The sequence below is a fragment of the Papaver somniferum genome, chromosome 8 (assembly GCF_003573695.1).
Source record: "Papaver somniferum cultivar HN1 chromosome 8, ASM357369v1, whole genome shotgun sequence".
NCBI lineage: Eukaryota > Viridiplantae > Streptophyta > Magnoliopsida > Ranunculales > Papaveraceae > Papaver > Papaver somniferum.
This window is the reverse complement of record NC_039365.1, coordinates 40,947,635-40,971,127: the sequence shown is the minus strand read 5'-3', so window position 1 is coordinate 40,971,127 and position 23,493 is coordinate 40,947,635. Positions and strand designations below refer to the sequence as shown.

At 37.8% G+C, this 23,493-nt stretch overlaps 2 protein-coding genes across 2 annotated transcripts; one reads left to right on the top strand and one right to left on the bottom strand.

The window, feature by feature from the left end:
* The first annotated feature begins 589 nt into the window (after positions 1 to 589).
* LOC113306722 (transmembrane 9 superfamily member 1-like) lies at positions 590 to 5,188 on the top strand. Its single transcript, XM_026555638.1, has 12 exons — positions 590 to 918; positions 1,275 to 1,476; positions 1,582 to 1,686; positions 1,858 to 1,875; positions 1,995 to 2,092; positions 2,183 to 2,335; positions 2,542 to 2,676; positions 2,795 to 2,961; positions 3,436 to 3,530; positions 3,647 to 4,020; positions 4,168 to 4,441; positions 4,626 to 5,188. The coding sequence occupies exons 1-12, from the start codon at positions 832 to 834 to the stop codon at positions 4,691 to 4,693; spliced, it is 1,776 nt and encodes a 591-aa protein (XP_026411423.1). The 5' UTR covers positions 590 to 831; the 3' UTR covers positions 4,694 to 5,188.
* Positions 5,189 to 8,048: 2,860 nt separating this feature from the next.
* On the bottom strand, positions 8,049 to 9,982 carry LOC113302299 (transcription factor bHLH80-like). Its single transcript, XM_026551205.1, has 5 exons — positions 9,250 to 9,982; positions 8,997 to 9,128; positions 8,821 to 8,886; positions 8,649 to 8,717; positions 8,049 to 8,545 (listed from the first exon to the last, which is right to left on the bottom strand). Exons 1-5 carry the CDS (start codon positions 9,799 to 9,801, stop codon positions 8,498 to 8,500), a joined length of 867 nt encoding a protein of 288 aa, XP_026406990.1. The 5' UTR covers positions 9,802 to 9,982; the 3' UTR covers positions 8,049 to 8,497.
* Between the last annotated feature and the right edge of the window lie 13,511 nt (positions 9,983 to 23,493).

Sequence of the window (23,493 nt, the reverse complement as noted above, 5' to 3'; positions counted from 1 at the left end):
TACGACGTGCTACCATTGTTTACTGTGACAATGTCAGTGCGATATATATGTCTGGAGATCCTGTTCAACATCAACGCACCAAACATGTGGAAATTGATATACATTTTGTTCGTGAACGAGTTCGTATTGGTGCCATTCAAGTCTTACACGTCCCCTCTGAGAACCAGTATGCTGACATCTTCACCAAAGGGCTTTCTCGACAATTATTTGTTCGTTTTCGTTCTAGTCTCAGCGTTTGTTCCTCTCCCGCTCAGACTAAGGGGTGTAATAGAGTTTATATTATCTTGTTACCTTATTTATCTTTAGGAGATTATCTCCCTTTACTTTGGTTGTAAACACAAAAGATATTATTGGAGTTTTATATATATGGATCCTGGAGAACATAAATCTCCAAGGGAATTATCATCAAATCCAAGAGTATCTAATTGAGCTCATGAACATTCGTCAAACAAAACCGATCTGCTACGGGTGCTACAGTCCTGATACACAAACAAAACCGATCCCATATTCACGTGTGCCGTGGACGTGTGAAACACTGGTCGTCTCTTATTACCCAATTAAAAAAAGAAAAGAAAGAAATCAAGATTCAGGTACACTTCCTCTCTTTCTCTCTCCGCTCTAAATTCTTTCTTGAAAGCCAAAAAAAGGTGAAGTCAAGAAAAAACCCCATAAACAAAAACTCTCGATCAAAATCAAAAAAGAGAGAAGAAGAGGAAGACTGAAGAGAAGAAAGCTTTGAGAAATTATCATTTTCTCTCTGTTTTCTGTCACCGTGTAACATTATCGTTAAGGAGCTGAAAATAATAAAGTTAGGGTTTTTGTAGATCCGCGATGCATCGATTTTTCTATCTATTCTTTCTTTCCCCTTTTCTGTTACACTTCATTTCTCCTAATCTCGCTTCTGAATCTGATCACAAGGTACTATACTAATTTCTTATGCTTTCTCATGAACGAGTTTTTAGATCTTCTACTTTGATTTTCTTCTTTTTGATTTTCTCAGATCTTGTGTGTACGGAGTTAATTTGGTTCGTAATGCTTGTTCAGATCTAGAATCATGAATTTAATGTTAGATCTATGTCTGTTTTCTATCCTTTTCGTGTTGTTTTCGATCTGAATTAGGGTTACCAAATCCACTTTTTACAGCTACATTGGAGTACTATTATGATGTTGATTTAGCAAACATGTTGAGCTATAAGTATTGTACAAGGTTATGTTTGATTGTGGATTGTTTAGGTTTTGTTTAATTTACACATATTTGTCTTTTGTATTTGCAGTATTCACAAGATGAATCAGTAACGCTATGGGTAAACAAGGTTGGTCCATACAATAATCCTCAAGAAACGTATAATTACTACAGCCTTCCGTTTTGTCAATTATCTGGTGGTAATGGCAATGCTGCTCACAAGTGGGGAGGACTTGGTGAGGTTTTGGGTGGAAATGAGCTCATTGATAGCCAGATTGACATTAAGTACCGAAGTAAGTTTAATTTTATTGTTCTACCTACTTCTAGTAGTTAAATTGCAACTTGTAATAATTTGTTGTTTTGCAATTTGAATATGGCTTCTTCTTCTTCTTTTCCAGAAAATGTTGATAAGAGCACAATTTGTGAGCTTGAACTGGATGCTGCAAAGGTTAAACAGTTCAAGGATGCAATTGAGAACACATATTGGTTTGAATTCTTTATTGGTAAAGTTTTTCATTAGATTCTTCCTTTGGTTTGAATCCTTTGTACTATCCGTTGTTTTTTCATATTGGTATGCAAGTGTGTCTAGTTTCTAACATAGAGCTGTTTTTTCTTTTGTTGCTTACTGATTACTTCTTTGCTGCTGTCATGTTGGGATCTCTGTCCGCGCCCAGATGACTTGCCTTTATGGGGTATGTTGTCATCCAACCGTCTATTGTCTTTTTTATAGCTGGTTGCTTGGTTCAATTTTATATAAGGTTTGGTGAGTTTGATTTTTTGATTGTGTGGCTAAATATCTGATTAATGACAGGCTATGTTGGTGAACTGCACCCTGACAAAAACAATGATAATACTAAGCATGTGCTTTACACGCACAAGAGTATTACCTTTAGATACAATGAAGATCGGGTTTGTGGTCTCTAAAATTATCTAAAATCATTGTCTCTAGTACTTCTGTTTCCGCCTGAATATTACCCTTGACTACTTCTATCTTTGCAGATTATTCATGTCAATCTCACTCAAGAGAACCCTAAACCCTTAGAAGCAGGAATAACCTTAGACATGACATACTCAGTCAAATGGATCCCAACAAATATCACCTTCGGGCGGCGTTTTGATGTTTACCTCGACTACCCCTTCTTTGAGCATCAGGTGAACAGTGGTTGACTATCATGTAGAAGTGTGTGTTTTTTTGGTTATTGCTGCTGTCTGTAATGCATGAGGGATTTCTCAGGTTCTTGCTAGATGTGCACCAATTTTTGGTGATTAATTGCTTACATGAATATAAGCTATATTTATTTTGGTGCGCTTGATATATTCCGAAGTTTGTGACATAAGCTGTGATCCGTGGTTTGCAGATTCATTGGTTTTCTATCTTCAATTCTTTCATGATGGTTATCTTTCTCACTGGTTTGGTCTCGATGATACTTATGCGAACTCTTAGAAATGACTACGCAAAATATGCTCGGGAGGATGATGATCTTGAGACTCTGGTATTGCTGTCTTAACTCAATCTGATGCTATAGTTTATTTTCTTTCTTATATGGGTTCTGGCATTAGATATAGTAAAGCCTAACAATCCAAAAAATGGTTGCAACACTTGTTTCTCAGGAAAGGGATGTGAGTGAAGAGTCTGGATGGAAACTTGTCCATGGAGATGTCTTCCGTTCACCCCGCAATCTGGTTTTACTTTCAGCAGTTGTTGGTACTGGTGCTCAACTTGCGATGCTTGTGCTGCTTGTCATTCTGTTAGCAATCATTGGGATGTTGTACATCGGGTAATGTTGTTAACCCTGTGACTGAATATGGATGAATCTTGTTGCTTCAGTAAATTATCGTGTCCACAAATTCTTATCCCAATGAGCTTGCTGTGACGTGTACATTGTTTTCATATAAAACATTTTGTTTCCTGATCCGTTGAAAAACGAAGACAATGGTTTACCGTGTTTAGTCTATTATTGGTTATGGATCAATGATGTTGTCATGCTCTAGAAATGGTAGCTAGCTAGTGTTCGAAAAATATGATAATATGCATTTGCTCCTTTGTAATCTTATTGTGATGGTATTTGCTCTGACCTTTACTTATGTTGAACGTTAAGTGGGGATGGGAAACTTGTATCCTCTTTCTCCTCACATTTGCAGTATTCTGTTTATGTTCGTCAACAACTTTTTTTGTTATGCGTGGTGCTTCTTTCTATTGATTTGCCTTCTAATTTTGTTGGATTTCCTCCGAAATTGTTGGCGTGTCTCAGGCGAGGAGCGATTGTCACCACATTCATTGTATGTTATGCTCTTACATCGTTCATTTCTGGCTATGTGAGTGGAGGGTTGTATTCCAGAAGTGGTGGTATGTTCCTTTGACTCACTCTTGAAAATGCTTAGTTTACGTGTGATTGCTTTATCTTTATTCTCCATCTTTGCTCAGTGTATCTTACTGGAGTCTTGCTACTCTTTTTCTCTTAGGTAAAAGCTGGATAAAATCAATGATCCTTACGGCCTCACTTTTTCCATTTATGTGCTTTGGGATTGGCTTTGCACTGAATACAATTGCCATATTCTACGGATCTCTAGCCGCTATTCCTTTTGGAACGATGGTAGTTGTTTTTGTCATCTGGGCCTTCATTTCCTTCCCTCTAGCACTTCTTGGTACTGTTGTTGGAAGAAACTGGAGTGGTGCTCCAAACAATCCTTGTCGTGTAAAGACCATTCCTCGTCCAATCCCTGAGAAGAAATGGTATCTCACACCGTCGGTTGTCTCACTAATGGGAGGTCTTCTTCCCTTTGGCAGCATATTTATTGAGATGTATTTTGTCTTCACATCATTCTGGAATTACAAGGTATGTCCTAGGAGGCTTTTCTTGCAAGTTACATGCATACAACTGCTATGTTTTATTTTGTATCCTTCAATCGCTAGCTACATTTAACTGTTTTATCTTAATACCAGATCTAATATTCCCATTTTTATCTCTTCTTCTTTCTTGCAGGTGTACTATGTCTATGGATTTATGTTACTGGTTTTCCTAATTCTGGTTATCGTTACTGTCTGTGTTACAATTGTCGGTACATATTTCTTGCTGAATGCTGAAAACTACCACTGGCAATGGACTTCATTCTTCTCTGCTGCATCAACTGCCATCTACGTGTACCTCTACTCTATTTACTACTACTATGTGAAAACTAGGATGTCCGGCTTCTTCCAAACTAGCTTCTATTTTGGATACACTGCGATGTTTTGTCTCGGTTTAGGAATTTTATGTGGTGAGTTCTTGCAGATTACATTTTTCTTCATATATTTCTGTCTGTGTTCTGTTTGTTCTTCAAGTTATTATTGATCCATTTTTTGATTGTGGGCTCTGTTCCGAATATTAATACCCTCAACAACTGTTAACCCAACCAAAGCATGATATGATTTACTAATGGCTTGTTATAACTAAATTTACAGGAGCCGTTGGTTATCTGGGATCTACTTTATTTGTGAGAAGGATATACAGAAACATCAAGTGTGACTAAACTGAATAAAGTATCAAATACTGCTGCTAAACATGGTGAGTGCATGCAGCAATTTTGTTGTCAAAACAAAAAGCCCTTTGAGAAATTGCCTGGTTGCCATACCTTGGCAAACTCCCCTGAAGATTACAGGATTATAATCCCTATAGCAGGGATCTCAAGAATGAGGAAATTTTTTCTTCTTTTTTTTGTTTTTATCTCTGGACTCTGGGAGGAGGCTTTAGTTTTCCGACTTGTAAGTGAAAGCCTTCTTTTTACACATAATTTTAGAGGGTTCAGAGATCTGTGTCATAATTCAGAACATCTCACTGTTCCTCTCACAACCACTTCTCTTTCATTTTCTTTTTCTTAGGTTTTTTATATTTGTTACTCTTAATTATATGCCCTTAATTGACAGTTCTTTCTCTCCAAAATTATAGGTTGTACTTTATGTAATTGACTACTGTGCCGTCTGTGCACTTTTTTATCTTTTCTTTCTTTCCGCTGTTACATTTTTAACTACTCTGGGTATTCGGGAACTTCCCAAAAGGAAAAATAATGTGCACTTGCAAGAATGTCCCATTCAGAATTGAAGGTTTTCTGCATAAACCATGCCAGTATTCCAAACCATTTACCTGAGTCGGGCAATTTTGCTCAACAGATTTGCCCTATGCATTTATTGCAGATTTTCTGTTTTTCCTGTTTCGAAATTGTTTTTAGTTGCGGTTTTACCAAACGTATGTTCTATTTTGCAAGACGTTCCAGTAAATGTGCTTGGGGTTGCAGTTGATTCTAAAATTAGGACTTAAAAAGTTCCGAACAAGGTGAACATACTTTAGTTCACTTTCTGAAGAAGAGTGGATGCACTTCCAAATCATTGGGAATGGCATACCAATGAGTGTTTCTTTTTAGTTCGCCAGTTTCTGGTGGACTAGCTCGCAATTCATGAAAGGACCAGTTCAGGGGTGTTGACGGAAAAATAACCAAAGCTGGGAAGTGTCTACAATAAATGTTATCACTTTCCTTATTGAACCCAAAGTGCAAGCTCATTTCATTGGGTGCACGTTGCGCCTATTTATGCTCCCGGCGTTGTCTATGATGCTGATTACTCGGTGTGACAGGAACTATTTTGGTTCTTCGCCGAGGCTCTCTTAGAACTCTGAAGTTTATGTTGGTCAAATGGATACTGACACAAGGGAGAATTATTAGTTTTGGTTAGCGCACAATAGCCAATCCCCATTGTGTAGGCATGATGAAGGTATTCTATTTCGGTTATGCTTGTGTAACACAGAGTAAGCCCAATCTGAAATAGAAATTTCTTAAGTACAGGTGTTTAGATGATTCCACTGGGAAATAACTATTACCTCAACGGCCGCCAATAATGCTTAATCCTCCGTTAAACTGTGCACTGCGAAGCTCACACACGGATTTCACTGTTAAAACTCGCGAAGGAAAAAGAGTACGATATTCCGAAAGGTCATATAATTAATTCATGTCCTGGTTTTGCAAACCAACTTCCTCAGATTTATAAGGACGGGACATTTTTGAACCGGAGAGGCTTGCAACTGGAAGAGAAGAAGATACCAAAGCTGGGAACCCCTGGTACATCTCATTTGGTGCTGGTAGACGATGGTTTACATATTTGTCAATCATTTGTACAAGTTTTTGAGTTATAGTGGCATTCGCTTTTCTGTGAGGTCAACTGGAATGCAACACCAATAGTTGTCGGTGCGAAGGGCAAGATTATGATACAGTACAACCTTTCGTCCCCACAGGAGTACTACATACCAACTTCCTTGTTACCTGGAACTACTGAATGGTTTATAGAATGCAAAAATTAAACAGTACACAAGATCAATGATCAATGCAAGGCGATATAAGGGAGCCAAAAGAACAATCTAATGGATATACCTCACTCCCAAGAGCATTGGGGCATCTGGGGAATGATATTTTATGGAATCTAGGTATCCCCTTCCAGCTCCTCGCTTCAAAAATAAATATCCCTGTACCCTTACATGAGCATTTTGGAAGGCAACTGTGTGGTCCCCGCAGGTCCATTTAGAGGAAGGACCTGGCAGGTCCTAGATAGCTCCACCAGTACTGGGATTGGAGTCGTTGAAACCACAGACTCGCCTTTTTAGGTGTTGGCTAAAGCTAGGATATCTCCAAGAGATAAGGCGGCTGTCCTGCAACTCTTATGTTGGATTCACGGCCACTGTTTTGGGATAGAGATTTTTGGCCAACTCAGGAAAGTTATCAGTAACTTGCTAAAAATACTGGTTACAAAGACATCAAAGGATGGCTTGGGAGTAACAGTAAAACTTAGGGTGACCACATACATACACTACAAGACCTGTATCATCGCTTCGTGTAAGCCTAAAGCTGCGTACAACTCCAAACAACTTAACAATCTTCCATAAGTAGTACAGTGACCAACAAGAAGAAGGAAACTTGACACAATTACCATGCTCTTGTTTACTTAACTGAATGATTTTCCTTTGTACAACTTCCAAAAATGCAATGAAAATGAGTTGCAGGTAATAATCATCTAAACTACCTTCTTGATTATCTGACTAATTGTAGCTGAAGGACTGAGGGTCTTGTTCATCAACAACATAAGATGATATATGATAGTGCACACTTGTGATGTCAATTGTTCCCATGGTGTACTAAATGAATTTGTCCTAGTTTCCAATGCTAGTACAGCTTCCTTTCAACTAAAGTTTACAAAATCTACTGCCAACCACTAATCTTCTAATTCATACAAAGAACACAAGTGAAGAGTACTGCTGATAGATTTAGAAGAGTTGACACTTGACATCAGCTTTGCAAAACATGGACTAACAATAAATGAAAACTAATCGGCATACCTTCTTGTTAGCCCACAAAAGTTCATATGCGAGAAGCTTCTCAGATTTTAAGAAAAATCTGAAAACTGTGCACGTCTCTAAACCTAACAACTTTAGCTTCAGAATATATAAGCCCTAATGGTGGTGCCCTCCTTCCGCTATCATACTCCCTTTACTGTCCCCCCCATTCGTTGTAGTCGCATCCATCTCAGATTTTCCAACACCAGTTCAGGGATTTTCACAACTGACTACCCCATTGCACTATGCAAGCCTAAAAACAATAACAATGAACTTTCTTAACCTTTTCGTCCCCATCAGTGTAGTCCCATCCATGGCCAAATTTTTCCTCCTTCTCTTTAAGGTTTTCCCTACTTACTACCTTTTGCACAATGCAAGGCTTAAATAGCAATAACCATGGAAGTCTTACCTAGTTATGCGGTATAGAAAGCTATAACCTGAGCATAGGAGTAAATGAAGAATGGAAACTCAAACATTTCTCAAAAAAATAAGACACAAATGAAAGAAAAAAATGGTTACAAAAAAAGAGTAGTCTTTATTGATCTAATATTTTCTCAATAACTAAACAACAAGTTTTATGGATTTTGATATGAACAGATAGAGAACACAATCATAGCTAGTTCAGGCAGACGATTATGGTGTTAGCAAACATTAAACATAGAGGGACAAAATAATTTACATCCATAAATGGAGAACTTCTAAGAGCGCGACTAATGAAAACATGAAGCTCGTGGTAGTCTATAACAAGCATCCATGGTACATTCATGTGTACCCGGGCAGAATTTAGCATTTTTCCGATCCCACAAGTCTGATTTTCCAAAGGATGTAGACCTCAAAATAAGTAGGAATTAAAAGAGGAAGATGGTACCCAATTCTGCCCTGGAAAACTGAAAATTTGAGGTCACTGATCTGATCAGGATCTCCAAAAAAGTGGGTATGCGCTCTTATACGTCGTTTCCAATTAACCTCTAACTAGGCATTTGCAATTTTGTTGATGCTCAGAAAGTTCCTGCCAAGTAAATTCTTTAAGAAAGAGTTTGATAACTACATCAAAGCAAAATATATACATTATTGTAAAAGTTATTATCCCGGTAATCCGGTGAAAAACTTACCTGAATCTGTTTCTGTAGGAGCTTCACATATTCAACTGCCTCTTCTAACATGTCTGCGGTGTTTGTTTGCTGCAAATAACAACCAATTGCAACAACAAAATTTATGAGCCATAACACATTTCACTGGCCAATTCAGAATAAAATTTGCAAACATTAATAAAACCATTTATACCTTATCCATATTTGGTACAAGCTCTTGAAGTTTCCTTATCCGGTCACTGATTCTTGTTCTTCGAACCTAATCCAAAATAAATTTTAACTAATCATTGAGTGCTAAGCCCAAAAACAAAACATACTAGATTGGGAAAAAAAGAAGAACAACAAATGAGTGAATGAAATAAAGCATACTCTTTCTGCAATACTGCGAGGATGTGTTGCACAGCCACGCTTAGCTCGAACTCTGCAAGGAACTGAATCTTCAAATAGCTTTTCCATCTCCATATCACCATAATTACCATAATCACCACTTTGTTCCCCTTTCTATAATTCATCAAATCAACACCCAAAAAACAATTTTTCATCAAACCCCATTCTTTATTAACAAAATAAAAACATGAATTCACAGAAAAAATCTACATAATAAAATAAAAATAAGATTTACCAGCGGGTGGGGTGATATTTTTGGTGATTCTTGTTGGAAATCTGAATCTCTAGACCTTTTATTATTATTATTACTTGGAAAATCAAGACAAGAAGAGAGATTATACTCATAATTTCCAGAACCACCATAGCTAGACAAAAACCCATCAGACCCAACTGAAGCAGGAAGTGAAGTAAGTCTAGCAAGTAGTTCAGCAGGTGAACTATTCTGTCTTAGGAAACCCAAATCACCACCACCACTAGTAGCAGTATTATCAAAAAAAGCATTAGTTACAGGTGAAGCAGCAGCAGAAGAAGCAATATAGTTTATAGATGCTGAATTATTTCTACTCAGTGTTGGGATTTGAGGTGGTAAATTAGATGATGGTGGTAATGGTGGTGTAATCTTTGGTTGCTGTGGTTTTGGTATTGATATTGGGTTAGTGGTAGTGTTTATTCCTTCATCATCAACATCATCATCTGGTTGTATTAATGTATCTAACCATGTTGATGGAGCTGACCAAAACCTTATTAAACCTCTGTTTGATTCACCACCACCACCATTAAAACCCATATCCTTTTTCTTTGTCAAACTCTGTTGAATCTATTTCAGGATATAAAAATGTTTTCTTTGAACCCCAAATTATATCTGTTGTTGTTGTTTTGATGGATGAAAGAAGTAATTTTTTTTCTTTCTTTTTCTTGTTTTTTCTTTCTGGGTATATCAGCTTCACAACAGAGTGAGTGCAGGTTTTATAAATTAAATGGTTTTGTTTATTTATTTTTCTCTTTTTTTGGATGATTTATTGTTGCCTGGAGTGTCACTTCAGAGAGTTGTGTTTGGGTCTCATCAATCCACGTTGAGATGTGTAAAGGGGTGGAGAAATGTGTAGGTGAACATTACGGGATGACCCTAACCGTTTGTAGATGGTCAACGGTTATGTTTAATTCACCTGCTTATAGAGCGGGTAAACTGTACAACAATGTCTATCAACATGATCAGACCGAGATGTCCGAATTATGGTGTCACAAGGACGTCCAAGCTGAGCTCTGTTGATGTGTGTAATATTGTAAGTATGCTTTTAGATTCCAATGTATACTTCTATAAAAAGAAATTAAATATCTTAAACGTACATATTCTTTGTGTGCATGGTAACACGAGTAACAATAAATTATAGGACAAATAAACAACATCTAAGTTTCTGCAAATCAAAAGAAAAGATATACAAATTAAAATTTGCTTTATGATCTCAAATAAATCGACATATGTTCGTAATCCGACTTTCGTGTGACTCAAAACGCGCATGTGACTCAATGTTGTGTCTGTGTTGTCTGAAATCTGTCTCCTGATATAAGATTTGTCTCGTGTCGTAACTTAAAATTTCTCAGGGAACTAAAATAAGCTTGTCATCCGGACATTGCCATACACAAAAATTTCTCCGTGACCCAATATTATCCATCGTGATCCAAATCTGGCCGGTGACTCAAGATGTAATTTATGGGCCGAGATTCCCTGATGACCTAAAGTCTAACATGTGCACTTAAATTTGAATTATAACCCAAATTCTCCCCCGTAGCCTTAAACAATTCGTTCAGAACTTGCCAAGTGATAAATTAACACAAAAAAAGAGGTGTAGGTACAGAAAAATTGTTGTTAACTTACTCACCAAGACTAATCCAGATGTACAATTCCGACTAAAATATTCCTATTAACACACAAAGTCTTCACACATTGACAGTTGAAACCAAACTTAAAATATTCTTGTTACATCACGACAATTCCACCACCACCATTGTGTTCGCTGTCACCATATAATTCCCAAATATTTGATCTTCAAAATTTTGAAATACAAGTCTTCCCAATGCAAGGTTTATTGGATTGACTAATATCCATAATGATTTCTGAGACGACTCAAAATCTAACATGTTAGTGAGTTTCTGACAAATAAAGCTTTCACACTTGACATTTAACATCCTTGTAAGTCTTAAGGTTTTCCATTCCAAATGGACTCCAAAAAATCCTTAGACAAAGCAGAGTTTCCAACGTTAATTAATATTTCTCAAGTATGTTCATTTTGCGCCCACGAATCCAAACTAAAGCGGGAAGCACGTCATATTTATGGAAATTTAAAAAAGTGAGAATTCTCTTCATGCTTTGTAAATCCAATAGCTACAGTTGCTCAATTTAAAAAGATTAATTAATGAAAGCAGTTCATATGGTCTCTAAATCCAAAGTTACTCAATGATAACTTTGGAAGGAACACGTCTTATGGCTCGAGGGTGCCCTCGAAGCACTCCATATCCAAAACATGTTTTAGGAAAATTTAGAACCCACTTTAAAACTCGTAGATGATGAAAAATGGAAGTAGGGCAGTCTACGTAAAGATAATTAGTGTTTTATGAGTGCGGAAAGTTGAGAACGGGTAACCCTTTCCTAAACCAATAAACTAGTCGTTAGAAGGTTGTTTTCAGTCAGAGGAGAGATAAAATATGTATTTTGAAGTAAGATGAAAGAGATGAGATCATAGGTCTTAATTTCAGAAAGTCGCATAAAGAAAACTCTAAGAGAGAAAGGCCTTTTTTTTGCTACGTTGCTTCTGAGGATGTGATGATGTGTTTTATAATAATCAATAGTTGGTCTATCCATTGCTCTAAAAAACCCTAATCTCAAGTCGATGAGATAAGAATGAGAAGGAAGCAAACATCCCTACCATAGTCTCAATAATAGCTAAGGATCAATCAAGATGAGTCTAGCCTCCACAATTGGATCCTTGTGATCGACTGTTCACTTCTTGTGTGAGTGAGCTGATACTCATCGCCAGAACAACACACTAATTGATATCCCCCATGTTGTGACTTAATCAGCCTTTTAAGTATGATGTCTCGTATTACAAGGTGGAATTCGTCATAGACGAGATTAATTAAGGTGGAGCAATGTCACGCTTATGCATGTGGTGACCGACCTTGTAATACCCTGATATTTGGCGGTGGTTGGCCAAATGGAATATAAATAATGGTTTGTCCTTTCCTAACACCGAGGCATGATGAGTTCACTTGACTAAGTTGTGGGAAAAAACTTCTCAGTTAAGCGTGCTTGGCCGAGAGTAGTCACATGATGGGTGACCTCTCGAGAAGCTACTGCAGGATAACCACAGTAGTGCTGTTAAAAATACCACACTGCTGGATAACCGCAGTCGAACAATATCGGTGTTAGTAGGGATACAACTAGGGACGACTCGCTTGTGCTCAGGTGGGAGAGTACGATGGGTTGTTATAAGTGGGTAAAATATCGGTGTTAGTTGGGACACAACTAGGGACGGATCGCTTGTGCTCAGGTGGGAGAGTACGACGGGTTGTTATACCATATACTGGTTTCACAAGAGGCAAGGAACGTCTATATTATAACGAGGCCTTTTCAGTACAATTGGATCCAGAGTTGGTAGAAAACTCTGCAGTTAAGCGTGTTTTGGCGGGAGTAACCCAAGGATGGGTAACCTCCCGGAAAGTTGCTGCTGGATTACCGCAGTGGTGCCTATTGAAAACCCCACATTGTCAGATAACTGCAGAGGCTAAGTGGGAACAGAATCGATGGAGGGTGGGTGGATCGGGTTATTACAAATGGTATCAGATCCGATGACGAGTCACCAGCCGTCAGTGAGAGAGTACGCTGGACGGGATGATGTGCATGGAACGTTGGAGATCTAGGCGTGCGTAAATTCCAGAGCCAAGGACGGCTCCAATTTAAGGCGGTGGTATTGTAACACCCCGAGATAGGTCAGGCTTGTCTCAAGAGGGGTAGAGAACGTCAGAGATCTGAGCGTGTGTATATTCTGGAGCCGAGGACGCTCTAATTTAAGGTGGTGGTATTGTAATACCCCGATATTCGGCAGTGGTTGGCCAATGGAATATAAATAATGGTTTTTCCTTTCCTAACACCGAGGCCTGATCAGTTCACTTGACTGAGTTGTGGGAAAAAATTTCTCAGTTAAGCATGCTTGGCCAAGAATAGTCATAGAATGGGGGACCTCTCGGGAAGCTGTTGTCGAATAACCGCAATAGTGCCGTTAAAAATCCCTAGTGAGTAAGTGAGAATAATATCGGTGTTAGTTGGGATACATCTAGGGACGGATCACTTGTGCTCGGGTGGAAGAGTATGATGGGTTGTTATGCCAGATACTGGTCTCACAAGAGGTAATGAACATCTAATTATACCGAGGTATTTTCAGCACAATTATCTCCAGAGTTGGTAGAAAACTCTATAGATAAGCGTGTTCGGGCGGGAGTAATCCATGGATGGGTGACCTCCCGGAAATTTACTGTTGGATTACCATAGTGGTGCTCGTTGAAAATCCTACATTGCCGGATAATCGCAGTGGCTAAGTGGGGACATTATCGGTGGAGGGGCATGTCATTACAAACATAATCCGTATGGAGATATTGAGGCATCTTAACATAGTTATGTGTGTCATATGGGGAGAAAAAGCTTGGCAAAAGTCAAAAGTTAACTTGGTGGCCGTTTATCGTGAGAGATCAAAGACAAGACCAGCTCTGTAGAGAAATAAGGCCTGATATCGCTGATCTAAGCATAAGAGCAAGGCAAGTCGTTGTCTAATCATAAGAGCAAGGTAAGTCATCATTTGATTTAAGTGCGAAAGCAACGTAGTTCGTCTATAGAAGGAAGAAGATCTGACGTTTGTTTATCCAACCATATGAGCAAGGGAAATCGTTCATTAAGATAAGATCGAAGCTAAGGATGTTCATAAGAGGAGTTAAAGCTTGGTGTCCATCTTTAAGGAAAACAGATACCATAATTCCATTGTGAGGCCGAGTCGTAAAACTGGTCACCATTGCGGGGAGCCGTCGTAATTGTTGGATATTGGGACTAAAGCCCTGTCTCAGTGAGGCTTACCTATATTCTTGTCTAGGCTTGTCTTACCCGGAAGCATGGATTGCCTTGGTAAGGCTTATTTGGAAGCTTGTCAGGCTTATCAAATAATCTCCCTGCTTTGTGAAACTTTGTAAGTTTGAGTGTGCTTCGACCAAATAACCAACTTTCAATATACTTGCCGGTCCAAAATGATTATTTTTCCCTTTGTTGAAAAATCACCATCTACATAACCTAAACAAAGGTAGGTTCTGAATGTGATGTTGGTTGAGTAAAAAATCACTACGTTTTGGCATCCACTGACTCATACTTTGCCATTTAAAGGAATTGGGAAGTGACCATCATTTGCAAGAGTAACACATGAAAACATACTTCCAAAATTTGTACATGCATCTTACATGCCAAGCATTTTGGAATATTATTCTTCTGAATTATAAAACTAGGTCCAGCAGTACGATTTCACAAATTCCAGAAGAAAAATCGTGATCGTAAGCCAAATTCCAGATTTTCTCTCCACGTTCGATGAATGAATTTGAGAACCAAAGTTATTACTCGTTAAGCGATTTTTTTTTCTCTTTTTTTTCTTCGATTATTTATTCAACGAAAAATCATTACCCATAGGGGAATGAAATTTACAAACCCACAATATTTGCTCCATTTCAAAATGTAATGCGGTCTAATTTTGGAATTTGATGAATGCAGGTGCAGGCCATAAGACTTAGTCGTAAAGCTTATTTTAAATGTTTCAATGCTTCTTATCTTGACTTCACTTCACTCTCCAATGGTTTCAGCTTCCTTTTTCTTTTTTTTAAAGAAACTTAGGAAAGCCTAAGAAGATTACATACTAGAGATGATGGTGAAACTGTTACCACTCCCCTTTTAAGTTAAGTTCTTACAAGCAAAGCCAAAGCCAAAATTTTAGTGAATAATTTGAAGACCTACTATGACAAAAGAGATGATATTTGTAATGTCTTCATCATCATCATTTTTCCTTCTACTGGTTTCATAGTAACTAAGATTGAATTTCCCTTGGACAGCGTGTTGGTAGTGCATGGTGAGACGAACTAGGATCCCATAGTTTCGTTTTGAATTTCGGCATGGGTGCACTGCATTGTTTTAGCCCAGTTGAAAGCTAGATTAGCTCTTCCCTTATCCCCCAATTCTCCTTTATGTCCTGGATATCCTCTGTGCCAATGTGGTTTCCTGTAATATCCAAAATAACTAGTGCAGTGTAGTAGGTAAAACTAAAAGGAGCTAACATGAAAAGCTATAACTCTTGCTTTGATAAATGAATTAATTTTTATTTTTTTGATGGGAAAGTTAACATATAATAACTAAAAATATAGTACAATAGGTTTACAATTTCATTTTTATCAAAAACATTGGAGTAAATGATTGATTTTTGAACTTTTTGTTGCAACTGAGTAGACATATGCTGAATTTTTATTATTATTGCTTCCTTAGCAATGTAGTCCGCTACTGAGTTATGCTTCTTATCTATATACTTCACCTGAGATTGAGGTAAATCTCTCAAAATTATCTTGGTTTCCTGCAAAGTATTTTCTGCTGTCCAAGGATTTTTTGTGCTTGCCTTGTTGATGTTGTCTGTCAGGGCTTTGCAATCGGAACGCTTGGAAAATATTCTCTTTTAACCATGTAACAGCCTTTAACAAGGATTTTTTTTCCGCATGAAAAGTCGAAGATGCCCACTCTGATCTCGCTGATATGTGCATGAAATTCTCATGGTCCGCTGAGTAAAGAATAAAGGCGTAACTCATCGAAAGATCTTCTTTCTTAAAGGAAGCATCAATAAAGATTATTCAATCTGTGTTTGTGTCGGACTAGTTGTATCTGACCGAAGTCACCTTCTATTGTAATACTTTTCAAGAGGTAAGTAAAAGTTCGTTGCTCGGACTTGTAAAGATTTAAAAATGAAAATATATACACAATATTTGTCACAATGGGCGAGAGGTACTGGGACTAGGATTCCGCCAATTTCATTTCTTAAGGTTCAAATAATAATTCTTTTATCAATAATAGCTCAAAAAATATATTAAATATATCGACTCTAATTTATTGCCAAGATTGATTCTCAAAACATTGATTGTAAGTCCTAAGCATGATGTATCAAAACACTTAAGCCAAGCATACATCATCAAATTAAATAACAACCAATTAATTCAAATCATATTTCAATTTTAAATTAATGCAAAAGTCATAAAAAAGAATTAAATGAAATTACCCCAAGTATGAAGTTTGGCCTCCTCCGTCGTCCCAGTGTTGGGTTTTAGCTCATCATAGTAAAAATGCTCTCAAAATAATTATTTATTGCTCAAAAAGTTGTTTACAAATGATAAAAATGAGTAAAACAATTGAACAGAAAAATCGCAACAGAAATAACTGTTGCAAAGGCACTGTTCAGCTGTTACAAAAAGAACGATAAATGGTAACTGCTGTTCTACGAAGAACTACGACCCACGAGTGTGCGTCTTAGACACTGTTGATAAACGACTGCTTCTGCGAGTCCGTTCTTCGTGTTCTTCTTCATCTTCATCAATGGCAGCAGCAGCAGCAGAGAGAAATCATGGTTCTCGATCTGCAGCGTTCCTTCTCTCCTCCCAACTCTCGACAGCCTCTCTAGTACTCCCAGGGAACATATTTATACACCTATAGCTCGTTGAATCTCCCTCAATTACTCCATATAATTCTCTTTAACTCGGCAGTAAAGAAAAATATTCTTGGGAATATTTTCTTTCCATTCTTGCTCTGGTACGCATAGATTTCCATCCTGGTCACTCTAGAAGTGCTTAAACACGACCCAAAACGTTTCTAGAGCCCTCATGCATGAGAAGAAGACGCTCAAATCTTCTCCAATCCCGTGTCCAACCCGTGTTTCCCTGTTTTGCTTCCGTGAATTGTCCAGCTAATTATGGCCAAATTTGATCGAACCAAAAGCCCAAAACGTGTTCCTTAACCTATATCACATCTTCCTACCAAGTTTGAGCCATTGAATCGCACCACAACACCTTCATTTTGTCGATTGAAATTCTGCCAGTTGATGAACCAATTTTCCCGCCAAAAAGTTTATTTGAATTTGAGAAGAAGGTGCCCCTTATCCAGAGTGATGGGGTGCGAATAGTAATTTGGGTGGAAATAGTAATTTTTGGGGTGGAAATGATAATTTTTCTGGGATCCTCCGGTACATTTCTGGGACGTTTCCGGTGCATTTCTGGGGTGCCTTTCAGTGCATTTCTCCGGGGTGTAAAACATTACTTATTGAGCAACTCTTTCTACACAAGGGGTATTTCTCCAAAAACACCTAAACAAACATAAAAACACCACAATAAGCAAAAATGGGTACTAACAAAATACACAAAAGAGATGAAAATAGACACATAAATGCGTCTATCAAATACCCCCAAACTTATTATTTGCTAGTCCTCGAGCAAAATTTATTCTTGAAAAGTGACCGAGTTAATCTCGGGTGGGTTTATCAGAGGTGTACCCACAAAAACCAATACTCCAGACCCTAGCTATCTACGCAGAACCTTGGAAAGCACTAAAGAACCTCCTTGGTTGGCATACAATTATTGACTCTAAGAGGAAGAACCCTGATGCGAAATTCCAATTGTTGTACACGAGTTTGCACTCAAGCATACTAAAATCCATATAAGTGACAGAGCTCTACTAAGATAGTTTCACGATGGACATCATACTCGGAGTCAGACTAATCACATGAAAAGATTAAGAAGATGGAAAAAAAAAATGTAGATGGTTGAAAAGCGAACGGTGTTTCCCATATCTGTCTGAAGGCCTCTGCCAAGATGAACCTAACCTAAATGACTGAGATACCGGTCTGACTAATATTAACACACTGGCATATACAAGGGAACCAGTGGTCAATAACTTAAATCTAGATCAACAAACTGGCAAATACAAGGGAACCAGCAGTTGACTACACATAACAATAATCATTTTTTTTTTTTTTTTTTAACTTAACGGCATGAATAGATCTTTTGGATGCAAGCGCATGCTTCTTGTCAGCAGATTACACGATAGTTCCCACGGGTCCTGCATTCCACGCTTGCTTAGGCGACGGAAACAGGGAGAACACACGCATATTGCTATCCAAGTGTTAATACTTATTCCGATTGGTCTAACTGGTCCGGTCTAATTAATTTTTTTTTTTTTTTTTTTTTTTGAAAAGGTAACTCAGTCACTCTATTTCACCCTAGCAAAGGTAACAACTTGAATCGTGTGCCCCACCAAATCACTTGAAATAAAAGAAAACTAAAAATAGAAAGTGAAAAGGACTCGACAAGATATGGCGAAACTATCATGTTATTTCTAACACCTGAGCTCTGTGCTTTTATGAATAGACTCTATAGATGTTTCCATCTAGTCAGATTGGTTTCTCAACTCCTAAAACAAAAATGTTTCCATCCACTTAGATTGGTTAGTGCTATCCTTAATAGGCGTAAATTTCTAGGCTCTGGAGTTTATTTATTATGCAACTAAAAAGTTTCTCCCATACCCCCAAACTTAAATCTAACATTGTCCTCAATGTTCTAAAGATGAAACTAAAAGCATGAACAAGGAGAAACTGTTACCATTTGAAGCGAAAGAGTTAAGGAAAGATATTACCGTGTTGCATGAGATTGGGTTACCTCTCAAGAAGTGCTAAGTTTAAAGTCTTCAGCCAAACTTAGGAAAGGTTTAGTCAACTCGAACCGTATAACAGTAGCCGGAATAACTGTGGGTCTTTAAAACCAAAAAGAGCTGACAAAAGGAAACTGCAGTGAACCAAGAAAATGTACAAGACTAGCATGCCCTTACCTAGTTTCCTGATAACTATCGATAATTGTGGTTCAGGTTCAGGTTCAGGTTCTATGAAAGGGTCTAAATAGAATATTTTCATTGGCTGCGTTTCTTCATAGGTTGGATCCAAATTATTAGGTCTTAGAGTCTGTAAAAACTCAAATAAGAACTTAGAATCACAAAATAATAATAACCTAAATAACTGAGGATCCTCTAAGTCAATCAGGTTTGACTTACATAATTGACAACAGTGAGAGTAGTGGTCATTCTTAGGAAAATGTGTCGATTCTAATTTCCTAAAGTACTTAGGCTTAGTCTCAGAACTTAATAAGTGACACATTCGAAATCTATATGTTCCCACAATTGGAAGAAAACTATTTGGTGGGAAAACAAAGTCAATCTGGGTATCATAGCCTGGGCAAACCACATCGACCAGAGGATGGGTTTCTAACGACTGAACCTTTTTCAGGACATCATTAGGTTCGGGAAAACGAGTATGAAGGTAATCTTGTAAAATTGTCGAGGCAGAGATATCAAGTCCTAAGTGAAGGGACTTTCTGAGAGTTAAAGGTAAGGCACTATGAAGGTGATAATCACCCCCAAACTTAGAGTTTTTAGTGTCTCTAGATAGACTAGTTACAATCTCCCTAATTTCTGGATCATTAGATTCTTGAAAATGGTCAATTGATTCTTCTAATTTATTATCAGGTAGTGCATCTTTACTCATCTCTACGAGTCTATGTTCTTCATTCAAGATTATTGTTTCTAAGTCGCTAGACTCTAAAACAGCATTTTCAGAATAAACCCGTTCCTCTAAACCACTATCGGCTTCGTAATCAAAAGGAAATACTACATCGTCTAAAACGGTGGTATTCCTAATCAAATCCTCGTCCTCTTGAATAGGTGAATAATCATAAAAATTATTTGGATTTGAAGTAGAAATAATATAATCACTATAAAGCTCAATTGGATTACTAGATTCCTGATCACTATGCCTACATATTTCAGATTCTTCATCACTACTATCCTCATCATCATAATAGTACGAAGATGATTGAACCTTATCTAAATAAGTAGTGTTACCAATTATAACCTCGTTCTCTTGATTGTGTAAATAACTATCTTCATTCTCAAGGGTATTATTGGATACACTATTGGCAATTCAAGTAATTTCGAGCAATTCTTTCGTTCGTCTCAGCTATCCGCTTGAGGTGGTCTTCTAAAGAAGGTTCACTCATTATTGTAGTTCTTTCGTCTATAATTATACTATTCATATCAGCTAACTTACGCGTCGACTCAGCTAACTTACGTGTTGACTCTAGTAAAGAGGAATTATCAGAAGGATCATAAAAAGGACTACTTTTCAATAGTTTGATTGTATCCTCTAGAGACGAAGAACTAGTACTATAATCTTCTTGCTCGTAAGACTGATGCATGTGTGGATAGTAATTGGGCTCACCATGGTATGAACCATAACCTTGAAAAGGTTGGCGTTCCCAACTACTATTCCCACCATGGTCATAAAACTGATGATGTCCATATCAAATTCAGGTCGATACTCATTGTATTGGCTTCTATCATACCAGTTCGACATTCTTAATTGCAAGGGAATTCTACACAACCACAAACAAGGCCGACTCGACTCCACCAAACAAACCTAAAGATTTCTAGCAAACAAAAAGCATGATGGCTCCACTTAGATTGTTTCTAGACCAGCTTCTATCTTTCGAAAGGGAATTCGTTGCAATTTGAGCAAACCCCTCTGGAATCAATCCGAGTCAAAGTAAGTTGAATTGAGGCGAGGGAAGCTCAGTGGAGCTTTGATACCCAAGGCCTCACCGCTATCACAAGGCGGCGCAGTCACGCATTCAACTCACAGAAACCATCATGAACTTTGGAGTGTGCTTAAAGAGCAACCAATATTTTTCGAACGAGTTTCCTATTAAGCTCGTTACCCTATCGGTCTCGTTCTATTCCAATTTTAAAGCTTGGGTTCGCGTTAGGTTTCGTTTTCCTAAGGCGGGCAAGAAGGGAGCGGTGATGAAATCCGAACCCTTATCTTGTTTAGGCCAGGCCTTGCCCTTTACTAGGAAAATAAAGACAGTCCGGTTCGTCCTCAAACAATTATCACCTTAAGGCAGACAGTAACCCGCTTGCAGGAGATTCGCGGGTGTTTCGATTGGACTTACCTCCCGTACCAGACGGGCGATGAACCGTTGTCGTCGACTCGGGCCACGACTCCTATGCCGTGTGCGAACCCGAGGGGCCGAGACGATATAGTAATCGTCGTCCTTCCCTGCACACAGTTTATAATATTTTTTTTTTTTTAATAATAATACCCTTCCGTAGGGTTAAAAAATAAAGTCCAATTGTCCAGAATAAAGTCCAAAATAAATTAAAAAATAATAATTACAGTTTTCCTCACACACTAAAAAAAATAAAAATTAAAAATTAAATCCTAAAATTGTCCTTTTTTCTTCTCTTTTCGCTTTTCGCTTTAAGCTTTTTCCTCTCCAAGTCCTTAGTGCTCCACTTCGAACCTGCAAAATAAAGAAAAAAAGAAACGTAAAAAGGAACAAACAATTCTAAAAAAAATAATAAACCTAAAAAAAATAAATCAATCTATATACAAGTCCGCGTCGGCGGCGCCATTTTGATTAATATTTTTCAAGAGGTAAGTAAAAGTTCGTTGCTCGGACTTGTAAAGATTTAAAAATGAAAATATATACACAATATTTGTCACAATGGGCGAGAGGTACTGGGACTAGGATTCCGCCAATTTCATTTCTTAAGGTTCAAATAATAATTCTTTTATCAATAATAGCTCAAAAAATATATTAAATATATCGACTCTAATTTTTGCCAAGATTGATTCTCAAAACATTGATTGTAAGTCCTAAGCATGATGTATCAAAACACTTAAGCCAAGCATACATCATCAAATTAAATAACAACCAATTAATTCAAATCATATTTCAATTTTAAATTAATGCAAAAGTCATAAAAAAGAATTAAATGAAATTACCCCAAGTATGAAGTTTGGCCTCCTCCGTCGTCCCAGTGTTGGGTTTTAGCTCATCATAGTAAAAATGCTCTCAAAATAATTATTTATTGCTCAAAAAGTTGTTTACAAATGATAAAAATGAGTAAAACAATTGAACAGAAAAATCGCAACAGAAATAACTGTTGCAAAGGCGCTGTTCAGCTGTTACAAAAAGAACGATAAATGTAACTGCTGTTGTACGAAGAACTACGACCCACGCGTGTGCGTCTTAGACACTGTTGATAAACGACTGCTTCTGCGAGTCCGTTCTTCGTGTTCTTCATCTTCATCAATGGCAGCAGCAGCAGCAGAGAGAAATCATGGTTCTCGATCTGCAGCGTTCCTTCTCTCCTCCCAACTCTCGACAGCCTCTCTAGTACTCCCAGGGAACTACATATATAGCTCGTTGAATCTCCCTCAATTACTCCATATAATTCTCTTTAACTCGGGCAGTAAAGAAAAATATTCTTGGGAATATTTTCTTTCCATTCTTGCTCTGGTACGCATAGATTTCCATCCTGGTCACTCTAGAAGTGCTTAAACACGACCCAAAACGTTTCTAGAGCCCTCATGCATGAGAAGAAGACGCTCAAATCTTCTCCAATCCCGTGTCCAACCCGTGTTTCCCTGTTTTGCTTCCGTGAATTGTCCAGCTAATTATGGCCAAATTTGATCGAACCAAAAGCCCAAAACGTGTTCCTTAACCTATATCACATCTTCCTACCAAGTTTGAGCCATTGAATCGCACCACAACACCTTCATTTTGTCGATTGAAATTCTGCCAGTTGATGAACCAATTTTCCCGCCAAAAAGTTTATTTGAATTTGAGAAGAAGGTGCCCCTTATCCAGAGTGATGGGGTGCGAATAGTAATTTGGGTGGAAATAGTAATTTTTGGGGTGGAAATGATAATTTTTCTGGGATCCTCCGGTACATTTCTGGGACGTTTCCGGTGCATTTCTGGGGTGCCTTTCAGTGCATTTCTCCGGGGTGTAAAACATTACTTATTGAGCAACTCTTTCTACACAAGGGGTATTTCTCCAAAAACACCTAAACAAACATAAAAACACCACAATAAGCAAAAATGGGTACTAACAAAATACACAAAAGAGATGAAAATAGACACATAAATGCGTCTATCACCTTCTGGGAGTTTATTCCCTTTTCAATAGTTTTAGGAAGGTAGATTATAGATATCTATTGATCTGTGTGGGCAAAGAAATAACGACGGTATCTTCGTGTCCACAAACAAAGTTCGCAATCATCGCAAGGCTATCGAAATGACAGTGATATGACTAAAGTCATATAAAACAATAAGATGAGCTCTGAGACTAAGGGCTCGTCCTTGCTTCTTACCATAGGTAATCCTATGGTTACTTAAAAGATGCATAAAGTACAGAATACGAACGTTAAAGGTGCAGAATGTAAATGAGACGCAGATTTACGTGGTTCGGCACTAAGACCTACGTCCACGGAGGTTGGAGTTGCACTATATATTCAGAGGTTACAAAGATAGTCAAA

Coding starts and splice junctions, on each gene's coding strand:
- LOC113306722 (XM_026555638.1), top strand. CDS start 832: ATGCATCGATTTTTCTATCTATTCTTTCTTTCCCCTTTTCTGTTACAC. Junction 2,093..2,182: donor TTAGATACAATGAAGATCGG/GTTTGTGGTCTC, acceptor CTATCTTTGCAG/ATTATTCATGTCAATCTCAC. Junction 4,021..4,167: donor CATCATTCTGGAATTACAAG/GTATGTCCTAGG, acceptor TCTTTCTTGCAG/GTGTACTATGTCTATGGATT.
- LOC113302299 (XM_026551205.1), bottom strand. CDS start 9,801: ATGGGTTTTAATGGTGGTGGTGGTGAATCAAACAGAGGTTTAATAAGG. Junction 9,129..9,249: donor AAATATCACCCCACCCGCTG/GTAAATCTTATT, acceptor GATGAATTATAG/AAAGGGGAACAAAGTGGTGA. Junction 8,546..8,648: donor TCCTACAGAAACAGATTCAG/GTAAGTTTTTCA, acceptor TTTACTTGGCAG/GAACTTTCTGAGCATCAACA.